This window comes from Fopius arisanus, unplaced genomic scaffold (genome assembly GCF_000806365.1).
Source record: "Fopius arisanus strain USDA-PBARC FA_bdor unplaced genomic scaffold, ASM80636v1 scaffold00028, whole genome shotgun sequence".
Lineage (NCBI taxonomy): Eukaryota > Metazoa > Arthropoda > Insecta > Hymenoptera > Braconidae > Fopius > Fopius arisanus.
Window position 1 is genome coordinate 1276229 of NW_011887767.1, and position 20927 is coordinate 1297155.

At 39.9% G+C, this 20927-nt stretch overlaps 2 protein-coding genes across 2 annotated transcripts in view; one reads left to right on the forward strand and one right to left on the reverse strand.

The window, feature by feature from the left end:
• Positions 1-20927, reverse strand: part of LOC105265255 (ankyrin repeat domain-containing protein 49) — a 30726-nt gene that overhangs the window by 9048 nt on the left and 751 nt on the right. The window lies entirely within an intron of this gene.
• LOC105265272 (PDZ and LIM domain protein Zasp) lies at positions 1335-20637 on the forward strand. Its single transcript, XM_011302678.1, has 17 exons — positions 1335-1960; positions 8504-8655; positions 8737-8908; positions 8990-9129; positions 9361-9461; positions 9516-9675; positions 9951-10015; positions 10090-10342; positions 11026-11211; positions 11463-11571; positions 11712-12488; positions 12611-12664; positions 13025-13145; positions 14328-18105; positions 18670-18977; positions 19132-19247; positions 19576-20637. Exons 1-17 carry the CDS (start codon positions 1856-1858, stop codon positions 19651-19653), a joined length of 6675 nt encoding a protein of 2224 aa, XP_011300980.1. The 5' UTR covers positions 1335-1855; the 3' UTR covers positions 19654-20637.

The following is a 20927-nucleotide window of genomic DNA, read 5'->3' on the forward strand; positions in this document are numbered from 1 at the left end:
TGAGGGATTGGCAGATACCGCCTTGTTTTGATGATGATGCTTCCGCATGTTGCGCCAGGTGTTGCTTTTCATTGCTTGCCACCCGTTGTGCATCGCGTAATTCATTCTCAGACACACGAGTTACTGTCAGATAATTAAACAAACGGATACGAATGAAAGAAATCCCCAGAAATTCAAGAGCACTTGGTGCTCGAATTGCTGAAGGGAAAGTTGGGGATTTTCCCTCGAGGGAAATATCGGAGCTCACGGAGAAATAGATAATCCCTTTTTTTTTTATTTTAATGAGGAAAGACCTTGCGATGAGGTCGGGGCGGAGAGTAATATCTCCATGAACTCTCGCGTCTTGAACATGAAGTGAGATGGATGAAACTCGAGAAGATTGGAAAGTCAGTGAAAGGGAAAAATGAAAAGGAAGCAATGAGACAAGTGTAAATATCGTATTGTATCCCGTTTTATTTATTTTGTACTTGCAATTGGGCGGGAGAATTTATTAATATATTTACCCTGGGGTCTGATAATTCCCCGAATTTTCGCTCTGATTTCGGGTATAAAGAATGAATTAAAATTGTTACCCGATTAATAACATAATTTATGACAATGTCACGGTAAATTTTATGATAATTTTTTCGTGTGACTTGGAGCATAAATTTCGGAGGATTAACTTTGTTATATTTATAACTTTTTTATTGTATTTTCATGTCAGGCATTTCGAAGCAATTTCTTTTGGCTCTCAAAAAAAAACATAAAGAAATTTGTCCTTCTCGCGGTGGATTACAGGTGAATTTACACCCTGACAATGTAGTATTTATGCCTGATACCTGACAAATAATAAAATGTAAACATTCATGTTTGGTGTGCGATTCTGAATTTCTCTACCAGTTGTATTTGTATATATACCGGGCTCATATACATTGTGACATAAATATTTATGGGTAAGAGTGCAAACGGCTGACAATGGACCCGTATGGTATCGGCGGTGGGGCTTTAAAACCTTCCTCCATACTTTAAGGAGAGCTGGAGGAAAAAGGAGCAGAAAGGAGGAAAAAGGAGTCGGAACTGAGTGGAAAAAAAAAAGAGGGAAAATGAAGGAAAGGAAAGGAGGTGGTGGAGGAGGTGGAGGAGGTGGAGGAGGTGGAGGAGGTGGAGGAGGTGGAGGAGGTGGATGAGGTGGTGGTGGTGGTGGAGGAAGAGGAGGAGGAGGAGGAGGTGAATAAAAGAGTAAAAAAAATAAGAAGGAAAAGGAGATGAGGAGAGGTAGGACAGATAGAGTGAAATGTTGAGAATGCTGCCATCCCAAGTACCACCACCATATGAAAAGCCAATACCACCACCAATTGCCTGGTTTTGAATCAGACGCACGCGCTCTTTCGTACCGCTTGCCTCGTTTGAAATCGCGTGGAAAAGACTTGCCCGAATGACCAGACAGTTTCAACATTTACTTCGGTTTTTGCGTTTACCCAGTGACTATCGTATTTCGTTTTGTGGCCGGATTGACTCTGGGGGTAAAAATTAGCCTCTCTTTAAGTTACGCCCATGTTTTTTTTTATATTTATTTATAACCACTGGATATTTATATTTGTAACACGCGTGCATACGAGTGCGTGAAACGAACGTTTATTCTGGAGTTACGAACGAGACGAGGAAGATTCAACGATCCGATTATTATTTTATTTTTTTTTTCAATTTCCAAGTGAATAATTCGTTGATTTATTGTTTATGAAGTTGTAATTTCGTTTGATATTGAATATTGACGAGTGCGAAGGGAGAAAAAAATTGACTTTTGCTGGAGAATTCATATCGACTGGGAATTTTATTTCAGTTATATTTTTTATTATTATTTTTTTTTGTGAGTGATATGGCGCAGCTGATAAGCGTCAAGCTATCGAGATTCGATGGCTCCCCATGGGGATTTCGTTTGCAGGGTGGAAAGGACTTTGGCACACCATTAATTGTGCAAAAGGTTTGTTCACATTTTTATTCTCTTTGGGATTTATTTAGTTCTGTTTTAACACCAGAAATACATTTGGAAATATGATAGGGTACTTTACGGTAAACCAAATTCATCGTTCCCGCCTGCTCTCCCATTTGGAATGTCTAAAGAAATGTCTCGAGTGTTGTCGACGATTCCCTCTCCACTTACTAATGAACATTCTAAAAAAACTATTACGTAAGGACTAATACGAACGCCAAATTTCACGCACATCGACAGAAATCCCTGCCAACTACAAGTGGTGGATTTTCTGAGACGAAATTTGGCATCGGAGCGATACGTCCCGAGGAGTAACTTGAGACGGGTTCACTCAAAATTTACCATAAACTTCAATATTTTTAATTTTTCCACCATTTTATTTATTTCAACAGCTTCCGGAATATCCGCACATCGGTTGAGTGCCTGACTGTAATTATTTACGAATCACTGCCACCGAAATTTTCAAATGTTTACAAAAAAATAGAAATTGCAAAACACGGAGGGAAAATTCCGGTAAAATTTATACTGATGCTTATGACATTGCAATAAATAATTTCACGATTTTGTCGCAATTAAATGTAATATATGAGGAAAAGTGTCTCCTGATCCGTCAAAAATTCCCACGAGTAAAAAAACACTTTATAATAATATTTTATCAAGAGTTTCTCGAACGGAGTGGAATAAAATAGCTTTTCAAGTGCGAGGACTAGAATTCGATGATGAAAATAACAATAGCAATTACCATATCGAAAAACCGAAGGGATGAAGTGGAAAATTATAGTCCCGGCGTCACCGGTAATTCGAGGCAAATTATTTGGGTGTTCTATTTCTAGAAGGTGCCTTTGCGAAACTTCCCGGAGCTTTGCAAACAGCTCTGCAATTCTCTCCCAGGCGAATCTACCCGATTGTTTTTTTTCCTCAATTCAATACGGAATTAAATTGTTCACCCACATAATGAGTTGCCACTGAATCCCGCGATTGCAAAAAATAATAAATTCCAAAGTAATATTGAGAATGAATTTCGCTGGGTGGAAAACCGCCTGCCACATCCGCTGATTATTTCTGTCGATGGTCTTGAGATTTAAAGCGCAAAAAAATAATACGCGGAAAAAATGTCACACACTGGCATTGTCTTTTTATTTTATGTGAGGATTAGCGATAGGGCTGAGGTGTTTTTAAGTAGCCGAGAAGATAGCAATGGTCAGTTCGTTATCATGGCAAATGGACAAGGTCTCATCGACACGTATAAATATTACATCGCAATGTAATCGTCCGGAACTCGCATTACGATAACGTACACTATTTTACTATTTTTACGTACGTGAGTTACCGTAAAACAATTTTTCAACGCAATTTCCCGGAATTATACTGAATTCATTTCCAAAAAATCGCGCAACTGTTAATTAATTTAATTGATAATGCTACAACTTTGAACTTTTAACTAATGGTAATCGGAAATTTTCTGGTTAATGATAGGAAATTTTCTGTGATTTGAGGAATTTTTTGAGGTAAACTGCGGTTTTCTGTGGTTGTAGGACAGATCATGCGGATTTCTGTCGAGTATTGGTCCAAACTACCCGGAACAAATTTCTATATGATACCTGGTTGCAACGGCCAATGATCGTGTCTTTGGCTGACCACAGGTATATATGTACATGAATATATATCGGGTATATACAGCCTCCTACGATCGCTATCGCTTTTGTTATTTTATGCGCACCATCTCTAACGACAATGCGATACTCGGAACAATTTCCATAGGATTTCGATTTAGCCTTCACCGATTCAATATTTTTAAACTGTTTTTCACCGGAAATATTATGTAAGGTTCAATGTACCCATTGAATATTTTTTTAAAATGCGAAAAAAATGTCTTTGAGAATGTTAAATTAATTTCATAATTTCGTCTCCAGTGATGATGTGATTACAGAATTACTTTCAAATTTCCCATTGAATGGTTGAAAAATGGAAAAACCACGGGGACAATTGGAAAATAATTCGCCGACGAAACGGAAAATTCGCGTGGGTGTTACTGACGTCGTCGACGGGTTTTAGCGACGTCGTGCCGACGCAATGGATGATCGAACAACCGGAATATCCAATTGGTAACTCATTGCACACGGCACAGATATTTCAAATTTTTTTGAAGAATCCAAAAAAAAATTATTCCACTAATAACTCGTCCTCTGGCCCGAGGGCCTTCGCACCTACGAATTTCCAACGATCACTGTGTCAGGGTCGCGAATTATTCCGTATTTTTGGATGACACCAGAATATTGTAAACAGTTTTGCCATCACCCTTGGAATTTTTCCAATTACACTAAAGGGGAAGTAACTTCCGGTTGACGATTCGCTCCAGAATTTTTTCGTTATTTTTTGGAGAACGGGTTTTTCCTTGGGGAGGGTATCACAGGCCAGGATTGTACAACCGTCGAAAAGGGATGAGCTAAAAGCTCTCGGGCTGGTGGAGATATTAATAGAGATCGAGGCCCGGTTCCGTAGAACACCACACAAGTCTGTGGATATAAAAATATACTGCTTTTATTCAACGCCTTCGGTTGCCTCAATCCCATTTTTTTACTTCTCCCGATTCATCGGTGAAATCACTGTCATTCTGACTTAAAATCACGTCAAATCACCCCAGAAATCAAATAATTTTTATTTAAAATCTCGGTAAACATCACTTGCGGTGGAGATCGAAAGTTTCTGTAAATCCCGTATTACTCAATTCTCGGGGAGAAAAATAATGCGGGAAAGTAATCGAGTCATTGAAATATATAGCGCCATGTAATGAAAATTCCCAGCATTGGTCAGCACACGTAATGCGACACTCGTGATTTAATGTGCGTGTGCGTTTGTTACAATGCCAACAATTCACATGTACATTCAACATTTTGGCGCCTCCCCCTCTGCCCCCCTCCCCTTCCCTCTAAAAACGGCATTAATAACGTACATCCTTGAACTTCAGAGTCATAAAATGCTCATATATTTTTTTTCGGAAATTTTAATTGTCATTCCGATGATTTTATTTAATATTATTTGTATTTTTTTAAGTTTCCTATCAAAAAATCGAAAAATGGAAAAACCGCGGGAAACAATTAGGGAATAATTCCCCAATGAAACGGAAAATTCGATTTTCTTGCGTCTCGTGGAGGAAAAATGAATGAATGCTGGTGAAGTCTGATAAAAGTACGCGTCACCTAGAATTCCGAGTATGAATGATTGTCTGGTCGACCCCGGATATCCGTTTCCCCCCCCCCGGATTTCTCCGGAACTCGGGGAAATCGATTAATCGAAAGTAAACCCAAATATAAACATCCTCTCCACTTGTCCATAGCATTGATCCTCGTATCTCGATGGAGCTTTCCTTTTTCAATCCCAAGGTCCAGTCTGCGACCTTCGAGAAGACTCCTGGGATCCGTGACAACCCCCTTTTTCTCCTCCCACCTCCCACCTCCCACATCTCCCTCTCTTTCTCTCATCTTTTTTCATTTACTCTTGTTAGATCTATCGAAGAATGTGGTACAGCCGGTCGAATCATCAGCTTCTCTCTTAATATCTTCTTTCCAGTCTTTGTCATCTCCATTCATCAAAATTTATCAATCATAAACTTTTGAAACCAAATCTCTAGAATTTCGATTTAAAACTTTTTTAAGTTGAGAACAGAGAACACTTTTTAATTCACTTATTTTTTCAGCAGATTTTTTATTAGGGGATTTTTAAATCGATTGGATCTTATTACTGGGTCTTGAATTCAGTTAAATAGCGGAATAATCCGTTTAATTTAGTAAAACCTGTTTAACTAAATTTTTGCTTTCTCTTGAGCACTGGTTCATTGCCTTCGCATTCCACGTTGTCTAGCTAGTGTCTGCCGTTTACTTCCATTTTTTTTTATTACCCAATCCTATGACATTTAAAATGTTTATAAACTGCGCAGCCGAGAATTTTACATGACTCAACGCAACGATTCCTCAGTAAAAATTTGCATAAAAAAATGCGCCCAGTTTACAAGTCCGTAATGAGGAATTATTAATAAAAAAAATGGGGGAGTCGAGAATAAAAATGGAAATAGGAAGGGATGATTGTGAAAATCTTGACTAGCGATTGAATTCTGGAAATCAGTGAACCATCAGTAAAATAAAAATAAATAGAGACTTGTGGATTCACTTGTACAACGTGCACCACTGACTTGGGACAATGGAGTATGAGCGCATTGCGCGCACAAAAATAATTGCACATACGCCTCAAGGTCGATGGATGCGGGTACAATCGAGTGTAAAAATATTTACCCCATTATTAGGGGGAGCGTGCATTAAAAATCTTTTAATATCCCTGATAAATTGAATGGTGAACATTATAATGGAGGGCGCATAGACCGATAAACGGATGTCGATAAATCCTTCAGAAAAATTCAAGCTCTCTGTTCAGAAAAATAACAGTTTACCAGCTATAAAAAATTCTAGTGGTGTTACTAAAATTTCCGGTTATACTCTGCGAAAATTACAGTTTTCAGCGGAAATATTCAGTTTCCTCTATTTCAAAATTCTTCCCACATCTAATTTAATCATGATGCCAACAATTGAATTCCAATTGAATTCCAATTGAATTCCAATTGAATTCCAATTGAATTGCAGTTGAATTACAATTGAATTACGATTGAATTACAATTAATTAGATTAATTTAATTATTTGATGTTTTTTTTAAATTTAAAATTACAATAAAATGAGTGAAAATTAGTGATTTTGGTTTAGAATTTTGCAATTGATAGATTTGATTTTTTTAAGGGGGAGAATGTTGAGGATAAAGTGAAATAAAAATGAGAGTGAAAAGGTGCCGCAGGGCAGATGCATTCCAGCGTTTGGAAGGTGGGATGGATCCATCTGTGATAACTCGACCATTGGAATGCGCACACCTCTGCCTTTCTCATACCCACATGAGTTTTCAGATGAGAAGGGGCCAATGGATATTTTTAGAATGGTCCCCGATTATTTTTAGCCATTTTCACCGCACGTACCCCTCAGCCAAATTCACATGCCAATGCATTCTGGGCATGAGGACCCATTTATCAGGACATGCGGCTATTTTTGGGGGTAAAAATTAATTCCACCAGTGAATTCCATGTCATTCACGCTAAATCCAGTCACTTCCAAGATTTTTATTCAACTCTCGATGGAATTGCATTGAAAGATATTTCTCCCATTACATCTCCTCTCCAATAGTTTTTATTTTATTGGCATTCGAGGAACTTGTGATTTTATGAATGAATGCTCTATTCTCGGGATTTTAATTTAACGGATTTAAATATAAAACGTCTAGTCTTGCTGGAAATATTTACATGAAGTCACTACTAAACACTAACACCAGAGATATTCGTCCCAGAAATAGCAAAAATAGAAGTCAACATGTGCCCGCGGGCCTTAACTATCAATTAAACTTTGAAGTTTCACATCACCTGTTGAAATTTATTAACATCAATTAAAGCAATGGCGCCAGTCAACGAAGTAACTGAACCAAGATGCGGTAAATAAATAGATTATTCATGGCTTGCATTACTAATTCGTCCTGGACTTAATTTCGAACTGGGAGAAATTACTTGTGAAATTGGTAACATTCGCTTGTCCAAAGGCATTCACCATTTACTCCACATATTATAAATATTATAAATAAAAATGAGATCACTCTTTTCATTCTATATTCTCAAATATATAAATATTCATGATATTGTTTCAATAATTCTCAACAATTAATTTCTATTCTATAATATTTATGATGCCTATGAAGCAGAAGAAAAAAAATAATCTAGATCATGTCGGGTAAACGGAAGTATTTACAGTTAAATGTTAAGAGGTATTCCAAAAATAGACGTTAAAATGACGGAGGAAAAAGCCAGACCACTAATATAACGCGGTCTATCAAATTGGAATTTTGACGTAACCATTTATTTTTCACGTAACCATTTAAGCCTGACTGACAGTACAAGTAACTAAAGCGTATCTCAAAGACCTCAGAAGAAAAAAACCACCGATGGATGTCATAAAACAAATCTGAAAATGGAAGAAGGACAAAAGCCGTTAAATTTGCGTGCATTTAACAGAGAGCGAAATAACGACTGAACGGAAGCATTTTACGGCCACACGGGTAAATGCTCGTATATTCTGGACAATTTGGCAGTGCGCCAGAAAAGTTAGTCCCAGGGGTGAGAAATCACGCGAGGAAAATTATCACAACGGGGAAAAAAAATAAAATGCAAGAGTTGGTTTTGTCTACAAAGTGAGTGAGCGATTCGCTAATCAATTGAGAAGTTCTAAATTAATGAAAATATTCGGGTCGTTGACTCCATCGTGTCTTAAATTTAATTTCCGAATAACTTACACAATTAACAATTCAATATTTCTTATCAAGAGACAACAAACAAATCTCGACCTCACGAATGAGCTTTGCGTGGATAAAATTGAATCAGTCAAGGGGAGATATTATTAATATAGAAATTAATTTCTGGAATTGAACAATGATGATTAAAAAACAATATTCAGGTGAACAATGGATCACCAGCAGAGGCGGCAGGTCTGCGAGCTGGTGATGCAGTGATCAAAGTTAATAACACGGAAATGTTCAGTCTGAGGCACAAGGATGCCCAGGATGTGATTGTCAGAGCTGGCAACAGCTTCGAAGTGACTGTCCAAAGGTGGGTACCAGAACATATGCCCCCATCACCTTAAGATATCAACCTCACCCCCTGAGTTTTAATTAAAAAAATATTTTACAGGGGTGGAAGCACCTGGAGACCAAGTGTTTCACCAGTTACACCTTCGATCCCCTCACCGCAGCCCCACGCACCCATCGGCAATATTTCTCCAGTGACAAAAACATCACTTGCTGCTAAAAAACAAGAGGGGCCCCTCATCGGTAGTGGACACAATTTCAGTCCAAAGCCCTTCGTAAGTCAAGGATCCATCATCATATATCGTTATATTTCCGATTATTTGCCAATGATTGATAAATTATGGATTTTTTAACAGTTGAATGGAAGCAGTGAGTCTGGACCCATAAAGTCAATAGTAAACAAGCAGTATAACAGCCCAGTTGGCATTTACAGCGAGCAGACAATAGCTGAGACCCTCTCAGCACAAGCTGAAGTGCTGGCAGGTGGTGTTCTTGGGTAAGTCAAATAAATTAACATGCCAAAATGCTATTCTAGCCCTCCCAGAATATCGTCCGAATAATTGAAAATCAGTTGTGCAGTGAAATCATTTCAATTTTACAATTCCCAGTTTTTTTTCCAAATTCCACCGAATCTGGTGGCAAAGAAAAGCTATTAAATATTCCTATTCGATTGGCGATTGATAATCAGTTGAACTGGTAGGAATAAAGTAATCTGTTCAATTTTCAGTGTGAATTTCAAGAAAAATGAGAAAAATTACAACGCCCAGAACAGCGAAGTGTTTAAAATGGTGCAGGAGGCGGACAAGGAGCCAAGGAGCCCAGAGCCTGGTGAGTATGCTCAATGAATTGTTATTAATGATAAAATAATATGAAAAATATTAGCTGAGCCAGTGCAAACTAGTGGTGTGGTGACGCCATCCTCACCAGCTTTGGCTGGATTGAGGTCGGTGGCCGCCCCAGAGACCAAACCCCAGCCAACGACACCACAGACTAGCCTCCCACCAGGTCAAAATATTTGCGCCGAGTGTGAGAGACTCATCGTGTAAGAATCCTATCATTTTCCATTATTTTACAGCCTCAAGTGAACAATGTCGACTTGCAGTCTCATGAGCAACATCGGCCAGGGGCGCATTCAGATTATTTCATCCTATCATTCCAATTGTGCACTCTACTCCCATATATTTCTAGGACAATTAGCTATTACTCCTGAAACTCTCCCTCCCTTTGTTTCAAATGGAAAATCCATATATAAATTTATCCTGATATTTAATAATCGTACGTTGGCGTAAAATTTGAATTTTTGTGGAAAAAATGTAGATTCAGTGGGAATTACCCATTTTTTTGGGGTATCAAGGCCAATGGATTGATTATTAAAGATCCGAGTGAATTCAGCGGGTAGTTGGCTGCATGTGTGGGATAATTGAGGGATGATTTTTTTACTGATGAATTGTCACAGTTCCTTGCCGCACCGAGTTTTACTCATCAGTGAGCAAGGCTATTGGTGGTCATGCAACATCACCACGATCACCAACACCCATTGGTCGTGCTATGGGATACATTCATCCAGCTCTATCACTTCGTGATGATGGCCAATCAGGTGACGAGCATCTTCGTCTTGGGCAGTCATCGCGAGCTTCGTCAACGTCAGAACGTGACAAACGTGACACATACGAGACGACTTTTTGCCACGGCTGTGACTCCCCAATCGTGTAATTATCTCACCACCAATGAGCTTTGAAATCTTGATAATCACCGGCTTTTGGTGGATCAATCAATCGCCCTCGCTGACTGAACAATCGGCACGAACAATTAATTTTTGTCTTTTCAAGATTACCAGAAAAATCTGTGTAATTTCGTAAAGACATAAATTTTCATCATTTCTTTTCTATTCTCATGTTCTCATGACTCTTCAATTACTTTCTTTTCTCCTACGCATATGCAGCCAGTTGACTCACCACTGACTCATCATCAATATTTTTACCGCTTATTTATTCTTTTTTTTAATAATATTCGATGTTGTATTATTTGTTGTACGTTGGACTGAAGATGATCATCAGTGAAACCGAAAAATTCAATTTTTTCTTTGTCTATTTTGTTATTTCAGCAAACACTGACTTCACTGTTACCGACTCTTGAAGGCAATTACACATTCATCCTTTCTTTTTCATGCTCATCACTTTTTTACGTATTTTTCATGCTGAATGCCATTTGAATGCGTCACCGGCCTTGTCGCCTTTTATCAATGTTGTACGTAGATTTTAGTTGATGATTTAATGTTATTTTCAAAGCAAGTGGATAAGACGTTGTTCATGGCTTTAAAAAATTTTCAAGTGAATTTTAAATGCATTGGAAAATATATATTTGTCATTCATTGAAATTTATGATAATACAGTGGAGTCTTTGTGAGGATCAAGGAGAAGAATCTTCACGTTGAGTGCTTCAAGTGTTCAACGTGTGGTACTTCATTGAAGAATGTGGGGTACTACAACATCAATAATAAGTTGTACTGTGACATACATGCGAAACTCGTTGCTAGACAGCAAGCACCAGCTGGATATGTACCAATTACGGTTCCACCGTGAGTAATTGAACTTTTCAATAAATACCAATTACAAGGGCACGACGCAAATTGTTTATCTATCAAGAAGCGATCGATCATTGAGCGAATCTATTCCAAATTGAAGAATCTATAAAAAATATCCATCAACATCTATAAATATTTCAATGATAAAACAATTAATAGAAATCCGATACATCCTATTTATTCTATTGATTCAGTTGATTCTGCGAATGAATTTGAATAGAGATTTGAATTTGTTTGGAATTCAGAGGTGGAAAGGCGCCAGCAGGTACTATCTCAGCGGCCCTAGGAAATCTGACAGCATCCCCAAAGTCTCCACCACCGAACAACGGCACCCCAATGCCACCAGCATTCTCGGTAAATAAAAAGCCTCCGAAATCTCAAGAATGATTTGTTTGCACAGTAAATTCACGAAATTAATCGTAATATAATAAAAGCTTAGAGCTTAATTAATATTTAACCCAAACGTGTGGTTTTGCGACTAAAATTAATTGCAGAGTATTCGCCGTGGGAATTCTGGACTGTGTACCCCATCATCGAGAGGTCTGATGGAGTTGACAACGACGAATGGACACGAAAATGACTGGACGGAGAGAGATATTTTTGACGAGAAGACCTTCACAAGCACGATAACAATCAGAACAGGAAGCGAGGTTGGCAGCAAAGACGAGTTGCCCAATAATCCAAACGAAAGAGACCCGAAAATATCGAGACTAATTCCAGAATTTCAAATCGATGACAACAAATTACCACCCCTCGTTTTCAACCCAGTAATTACCAACGAAAATATTGAAAATTCCGCCGTCGGTACTTACGCTATTCCCAGATATCCAGTAACAAATCATCGTCAAAAATCCCCAGCATTTGTCTCCCATCCCCCCAAAATGATTAATCACAACAATAAAAATACAACGAACAAGTGGGAGAATATTGGCAGAGACAAGACAGACGCGAAGACCGAGGACATCAAGGACTACAGTACAGATTTGAATAATCACAAATTGAAATTCAGCCAAGTTATCTCGGCAATGATGAATGGCGAGGACAGTAACAACAGGACAATGTCAAAGTACACAAATAACGACACGAGACTTAAGAATGAGATCAATCACTCATTTCCGAATAACTTCCACACATCGTCGAGTTCTCTAGCTACTTTCCTACTAGCTAATCGTTCTACACACCCTGAAACCCTGCCAGCATCACCAACAACGACCCCGGACTCGTCATCCTCGTCGATATCTTCGTCCCCAACACCACCAATCACCACAAGGGTGCGATCACTCTTTCTTTATTTATTATTTTTACTTTTTGCATGACTAATTTTAATGTTGATGTCATCATTTTGGCTGATTGACCGCTCATATAAGCATGTGATTGTTGTGTACCATTGCAGACCAATCACTTTGGCATTCCGCCCATCGATACACCCAGTTACCATCCAGTACAGGTAATCATCCCGTCTCAATCACATTTCGATTTATACCGTCACTCAGTTCTACCCCTTCATCCTTTATTACTATTGATTTACGCGGAAATTGTAAGTCGCGAACGTTTTTACTCAAGCAATAATCATTTTTCATGGAAATTGGAAATTGGAATATTATGGAAATTCGATTTTTCTTGAATTCTCCTTTTCCATAGATTCATCGTATTCACTGAAGAGTCAATTTTACTGTAGATATTACTTTTTTTTTGTTGTAGAAAAGTGAAGTAAATTCTATTTGGGAAATTATTGATTTGCAGTGATGAGGATTTTTTTTTTCTGTGAAAGACAATTTTCTGAATGATATTTTTTCCCTGATCTCAGACACCGTCGAGCAATCTTGGAGGACCCAAGCCCTTCGGTGGATCCAGGGTAGCTCCATCAAACATATCATCACCCCCCGTATCCAACAGCTTTAATCGGCCTCAGAGTCAGACAGTAACTGGTAAGTCCCTTATTACCTTAAATACTCAGTGTAAATATCATTAATTGCACAACAAATAATTGATAAGAAGACCAAATGAAAATCGTTTCGAGGAAGTGAAAAAAATAGACACAGTCTCAATTCCTCGTTGGATTTTTGCAAAGAAGCGAATTGAGAACAAGAGTCCATCATTTTAAAATTGGACTTGTGTGTGATTAGGTCGTTACTCTGGCCTGCCAAAAGGTTTTCCCTTGAGAGGTACGAGTAGATTAATCGCTTAGCAAAATCAAAGTGTTGAAATTCCCCCAGCACATCATCATCCCCAAATCATCTATTTATTGATAAAAATTCAAGCATTCCATCCACTTACGATTGTATTCTCGATGGACAGGAATAATTAATTTTGAAATTCTCTCTTTGTCTCTCTCTCCTTCGAAAGCCAATGGAATTTTCCGATGAACATTTTGCCAAATAGATGGGAATCAATCTGTGAAACCCATTGATTATCTTCTACGCATAATGCAACGGTCTTTTTCTTATCTTTTTTTTCAGCAGCTCCGTCTTTCAACCCAAAACCCCGACCTTTCTCCCTTACCCTTGCATGAGCGTCTCTGGCAGCTCTCGAATACGATATCGTCGTTCTTGTTCTTCACGTCCATCACGAAGGCCCAACGCTCTGATTATCGCTATTGTCCGCATCTTATTACTTTATCATTACTTTCGTCTCAAATTTTTATTTTTCTTTGCGTGTGTTTACGTGGAAGTGAGAAAATAAATTATCATCGCGGTTCTAAGAATACACTTGTAGGTTTATTTCATTCATTTATTTTTCTACTGATTTTTTTCATTACCGTCCTCATTTATTTTATCATTTATCATTATTGCTATCAGTTTTTTCGTTTTGAATCTAGTGAGTCAGAGTGTGTGATTAGTGGAGAATTTCTTTTTACTAAAAAAAATCCAAATTTTTGGATTTTTATGAATTAAATTGAAATATTTTTAATAATAAATAAATATAATTTTGTAATTCTAGCTTAACTTACGCTTCAGCTTACTGATAAAAATATTTCTTTTCTTTTTCCCCGCACTAATTGCCTCAATCAATCGCAATTACTAATATTCGTGTTCCCGTGATTTGTGTCGTGTGCGTAACCATCAATTAAATCCCTTTAAAAAAAATCCCCTGCAAATCACCATTAAAAGAATCATACTCTGAGTGTAATTACTACGAGGAGGTGATAGAGGAGCCGCGTTCGCGTCAGGAAGAACACTCAAGGCCGCCTTCTTCGGTGAAGGGCAAATCATTAAATTGGCCACCAGTAAAATCCCTGGAGGACACGACTTATCCAACAGCGAGTCCCATTTGGATTGATCCGAATCCAGTGCTGCATCGTCAGCCTCGTCACAACGTCCGAGAAAAACGTGTTTGCCTTCAGGAGTCGAGCAGAAGCCAGAGTCGTAACGAGGATATCGAGTACGAGAGGGAATCTGTCTGCTGGGGTGAGGATAATATGGACAAGGCAAACTGCAATGCCCCTTTTTACCGAAAAACCGAGACGTGTATGGAGACACGCCGGGAATGTCGTGCAACGAGTCTACCCCGTCCTGAATCCACCCAGGAATCAAGAAGATCGTTAACACCAACGAGAATCAATCAACCAACACCCAAACCCTGGACTTCATCAGTAACAACAGGCGCATATTCTCACGTGGAAGCACCTCAAGTGCCCGATCCACCGATTTGCAAGATTTGCACTTGTCGAATCGTCTGCGAGAGAACAACCGGTCCATCTGGCCCTGAGCATGAACAAGAGCATCATTATCACGAGGTAATTTGTGATCTCTGCAAACCACCGCCACCTGAACCTGAACCTCAGCCCGAGCCACAACCGATTTGTCTGTACGAGCAGGAACCTGAAGAGGAGATTGTCGATACCGACAACGAAACCATGGATTTATCGAAATTAGTTCCCGAGGATGTGGCTATTTGTCCGAAGGGTGTTGAAAGCCAGCACAATATGTACACAGAAACCATGGAGAAGGATGAGGGAAATCTCCACATAAAGAAGACAACGATTTATGAAAAGACCGTTGAAATTGTTACTCCAGAGCGTGGAATGTCTCCAGCACCATCCGAAGCTGGAAGACAATCGACAACGTCAATGGATCGTGAGGTAGCTGGATTCTCAGGTAGACAGGAGTGCGTCGAGGCAGCGAGTGTTATATCATCAGCGATCGACACAAATCGCCAACTAGATCAACTTCGAGAGCAGGAAGAAGAACGACAACGGATTTACGAGGAGGAATGCAGACGAGAGGAGGAGAGAATACGACGAGAGGAGGACGAAGTGAGACGTCGTGAGGAGAATCGTTTGAGAATTCTGCGAGAGGAGAAAGAGGCGAAAGCCCAGAGGATAGAGGAATCGAGAAAGCAGACGGAGAGGTGCTGTCGTCTCGAGGAAGAGGAGCGTAGAGCACCAGTTCAATCCTGGCAAGAGCAGCAATACGTCGCTCGAGAGGAGAGAAACGATGCAGAGCACAGTACAACGTCTCAGCAGTGCTACAGATCTGTCAAGAAACAGGTTCAGGTCGAGGAGAATTACAACGAGATTGAAGAGCAACAACGCCAGTGTCTGCGGGAGCAAGTGCAAGTTCACAAGTCCCTTCGTCAGCAGCAACAAACACCTGAGCGTCAGCCCTCGCTGCAGGAGCGTCGGCTTCAGAAGCGATTCCGACCTCAATCTGCGGAAGAGCAGCAACAGTTTGCGTCAGTACAAGAGCCTGTCTGTCAACGGAAGCACGTGCAATTTCTGACTGATGGTGATTCAGGTGTTGGTCCTCTGGCTGAATCGATGGTGAAGAACTCAACACCAAAAGAATACAAAACCCCCATGTGCGAGGCTTTGACGACAGCACCAGCGAGGCCTTTCTCACCATTTCATCCTGGTGTGGGTAAATCAGAAGAGCTGAAGCATTACTCCACGGAGATACGGTATGAGGAGATTTCTCATCAAGTCCCACAGCAGCAGCCGTACAAAGGCCCATACGAAAGACCAGTTTCACCGTTTACTGAAGCTTTGGTTATCGCCCCGGATCGTCCTTATACACCATTGGGGGAAGATGTCAAAGGAGCTGTTGACATTGACAAGCCAAGTGTTGCTCGTCCTTATACACCGATAAATCAACAACAAGACGGATACTGTCATCCCGCTGAGATTCTCTACACGGATTCTGTGACTCGTCAATCGAGAACCAGAGAGCGAACTCTGCGGAAGGTCGAGGGGCCCAGGCCCTTGCCCACTCCGCCACCAGACTACAGATTGAGGGATTCCTCGATATCACCAGGTAGATCTATGTCACGATCGACAACACCAGCTGATTGTAAAATCAGGCCCGGGGGACTGAAGAAACCTGATACCATTCCGTTTTATCAGAAACATTTGGTAGCCGTTGAGCAGGAGGCAGTTGCCAGTTCTCCGTATGTACCAAGCAGATCGCCAACACCGCACAGAAAATCACCAGCTCCTGGACCACCTGATCCTCCAGCTTACTACACCAAATGTCATCCTCAGGCACCGAGAATCAGGGACGAGGAATCTTGTCAGATGAAAAATCAGCCTTCATACACAGGCCCTTATGAAAAAGTGTCGTATCACATGGAGGAAGACACACCTCAGTGTCACAGATCTTCGGATTTCGTGGGGACTCGTTCGTCTTATCAGCAGTATCAGTGTCAAAAGGAGGAGAAGCGGTACGAGGAGAAGAGCGAGAGATCGTGTCAGGAGAAGTCAATCGAGGAGAGAAAATCGTACCAGGAAGTCTCTGGAGATGAGGGAGATACCTGTGGGATCTCGAATATATCCAGGACTCAACCATCGCTCCCCTGTCCAATAAGTCACTCTGCGATATCCGATCGCATCCAGAGAACCGGCGTTAAGGTTCTCCCGACGCCTCAAATCTCAGAGAGAATCTGCCAGCAACAGCGCAGCACAAGTTCGTACAGCTCCGAAAAGGAAAGCACTTGCGCCAACACTGGAGTCACTGTTCTCCCTTGTCGAGCGTTCACTGGAACAGGAACTAGTAGAGCTGGAGTGGTAATTGTTCCCTGCGAGGGTTCAGAGACCTCTGAGACGTGCCCACGAGCTGGTATTTGTGTGACTCCAACACCAGACAGATCAGGCCTCTGTGTCTCTCCAGCATTGCATGGAAAATCAGCTGCCAAGTGCGGCTCAGGTGATAAGGGAGTTCGATCTGGTGGATGTGAGATTGACATCGGTAATTGTCCAGCGTCTGGTGTTCGCGTTGGCACCTGCACCGATGGATCTGTCTGCATTGCTCCTTGCAAAGTACCAGGAGTCTCCTCTGTCACCTGTCCAAAGCCTATACAAAAGCCCAAATGTCCGCTGTCAAAACCCATTCCCTTTCCCCACATCCCTCTCCCTGATGAAAAGGAGGTCAAACCCTGCGACGTTTGTCCCCTCAAAACGCAAGACAAGAGCTTCAAACCGATAACAAAGCAACAACCTAAAACAACTCTCAGCCAGCAGCTTACTTGCATGACAGTTAAACGTGATAAACAAGTTGTTCAGTTATTCAAATCCCAAGCAGAGGCATTGGAGCAGTGTAACGATGGCATTCACTGTGGTGAAACGAAACAGAATAATTGTTCTGATGGTATTCACTGTGAACCCCGGAGGAACAACTGCTCCGATGGCAAACACTGCGAGCCCGAGGTGTTGCGAAACTCTCAGCCTACCCTGAAGCGCGCACCCTATGCCCCACAACCATTTAGTAAAACCCAGAATTTAGTAGAGCCACCGAATTTGTCGTGCCAACCGGATTTAGGTAGCGGAATCGGTGGAGTTGGGCCACAAGGTCGAAAATTCGCTGGAAGCTCAGCGCCTAAACGTGGACGGGGAATTTTGAATCAGGCATCCACTGGAAGACAACCTGTCTGCGCACATTGTCAGGCTTACGTCAGGTAGACGGGTCCCTGAATTTTATTGCCTGTCGTTTGTGTCTGCATGACTGCACTCTTTTGCCTATTAATTTTATTCTGTCTATTAATTACGTTTATTTTTATTTAATTTAGGACGCATTCGTTTTGTTCTTCTCGTTATTTTTATGTTCAATTATTTTAGGTTTTTGCATTTATTTTTTATAGTCGAATATTGAATTGAGGATTGCGCTGTTTAACAATTAATGGCATGTTTTTGACAGTTGGAGATCTTACTAATAGCATATCGAATGGCCAAAGTCTCAAGCCAATTGGCTGCTGTTGTGATGAAGAAATAACGAGGTACGAGCACAATGTTCTCACTGCACGCGGACATAAATTTAATTGAAAAGGCTAAGTGATTTCATGAAAAAATTCCATAGAAAATTCCATGGAATTCTATTGAATATTTTCAATTGAAATTTCAATTGAATCGTCCAATAATAAAAATAATAGCATTTAAAAGAAAATCGACGTCTTTCCTTTTTTATTAATTATTATCAATCCTTAATGTTCTTAATAATTCAAAAGTGAATTTTAATAAATTAGGGGTCCCTTCATCACCGCCCTTGGACAAATCTGGTGTCCCGAACACTTTGTCTGCGTAAATTCGCAGTGTCGTCGTCATCTCCAGGACATCGGCTTCGTCGAGGAAAAGGGCCAGCTCTACTGCGAGTATTGCTTCGAAAGTTTTATCGCGCCCTCGTGCAACAAGTGCAACAACAAAATCAAGGGTGATTGTCTCAATGCAATTGGCAAACACTATCATCCCGAGTGCTTCAATTGCACATACTGTGGAAAATTATTTGGCAACAGTCCGTTTTTCCTTGAGGAGGGACTGCCGTACTGCGAGGCCGGTAAGCAACCGATAACAAGACGAACAATCGATATATCAATGGCCATATTCGTTTTTATTCCAACCAATATTGCCAACGTGTTTTGTCAATACAAAGACTATTTCACATGATTTGAATGTTTATTTTTCTATTCGATGGGAATATTATTTTACAGATTGGAACGAATTGTTCACGACCAAATGCTACGCCTGCGGATTTCCGGTTGAGGCTGGAGATCGATGGGTTGAGGCGTTGAATAATAATTATCACAGCCAGTGTTTCAATTGCACGGTAGGACAATCATTTTTATGGTTTAAAAAAAAAATCGGGTATTATTTAGTAGATTAGTAGATACCCAGGATTATATTCCGACCTAGACTAAGCTGAAATCGACAAGTACCCAAACACCGGGTATTTAACTGTTCCCTTTAAATCTGGGAATTTGGAAATATTCGCGAAGGTAAAAGCAGACTTTACATACACAATCGTATCGTAATTTACAAAATAAGTAGTGAATTTTTGAAATCAAATAATGATTATTATTATTAACATAATTAATTATTGATAATACTTAGGTATTCTTTGTTATTAGTATTGTGAATCAATTAATGTATTGCAGATGTGCAAAAAGAACCTCGAGGGCCAGAGCTTCTACGCCAAAGGTGGTCGTCCCTTCTGCAAAAATCACGCACGCTAGAGCGAACGAAATCCCCGCCTCAACTATCCAGCCTGAATATTTAAAAAATTGAAAAAAAAGAACGAAAGTGCTGACAAAAAATATGAGAAACGATACGTGAGAATATAATTAATAACAAGGATAACAGAGCGCTATTTAAACATTTTTTTCTTCAAAACCGATGTGAATTTTCACTAACCCAAATACGCGATAAGTTCTCGTTGAATTACAATTAAATATTGTTGAATTCAAATTATTTGTTGGCTTTAATGACGAAGAATGTAATTGAATCCTCAATAATGCCACGGTTGATAACCGAAAAGTGGAATGAATAATTAATTGTGAATTTTAATGATTATGGGGGCACGATTCGTGTTGTTTTACTCCAATAATTTATCCACGTGAAATCATTTCAAGGGATCAACACGCAAAGGTCATTGCAGCAATTGCACATTAAAATTAGACGTTTAAAAGTATTTCGAGTTGTCATTTAATTGGGGATGAAAACTCTGAAGTTGATTTTGTGGTAAAGAGAAATTAAAAGTCTAATTGAGATAATTGTCGTATTATTTGTGGATGCAGATGACAATGAAACGATTAAGCCAAAGGGTCAAGGAGGAATGCAGGAGTTTTAAACAGTAATTATCCTTCAACTGCAGTTGATTACTTGGCATTATCTCGTTTTGGCTCATAATCACGTGCCAGTGACTCGTAATCACTTGAATCACGATGGATTCATATAGATTTCTAATGCTATCACAATCGGAGGCCAACAGAAAATAGATGTACATTAATTTCCAGTGGCAAATGCTATTTGCAAGCGAAATTGAATGAAAGAGTCTTCGGATGTGAGAAATCGAAGCATGTGATATTGTTTCCTGTTAATCTCCAACATCGAATCGGAATAACGACTTTTTCATTCAGCGAGATGTATAAAGGTGGAAAAACAGATATTTGTAGACGTGTAATTTGTTGCTTGAAATAAATCAGATAGTCACTAAACTACACTAGACGATCTCATTAAATTCACCCGAAAGAAACAATTCACGAATCCCCGAAAATTTGTGGCCACGATAATCGATAAAACTGCAATTTTTACGCTGGCAGAGGGGAGGCAAAGAGGATGGAAAAAAAATAAGGTCTTTGCCCTTTCCCACCGATCATTACATTTATGGGCTTATGATGTCTGGGTTTGGAGTCACTTTGAATGCGTGTGGGATGGAAATCCATGAGTGTATCGTCGAGACCAAAACACGTAAGACTCAAGTTTTTTTTCATTGCGGACTTTGCCAAAA

Bases quoted from the DNA above. Each gene is read 5' to 3' on its own strand.
- LOC105265272 (XM_011302678.1), top strand. From the start codon at position 1,856: ATGGCGCAGCTGATAAGCGTCAAGCTATCGAGATTCGATGGCTCCCCA. The intron at 9,130-9,360 runs GTAAGTCAAATA...TTCAATTTTCAG, and splicing joins CTGGCAGGTGGTGTTCTTGG to TGTGAATTTCAAGAAAAATG. The intron at 11,212-11,462 runs GTGAGTAATTGA...TTTGGAATTCAG, and splicing joins GTACCAATTACGGTTCCACC to AGGTGGAAAGGCGCCAGCAG.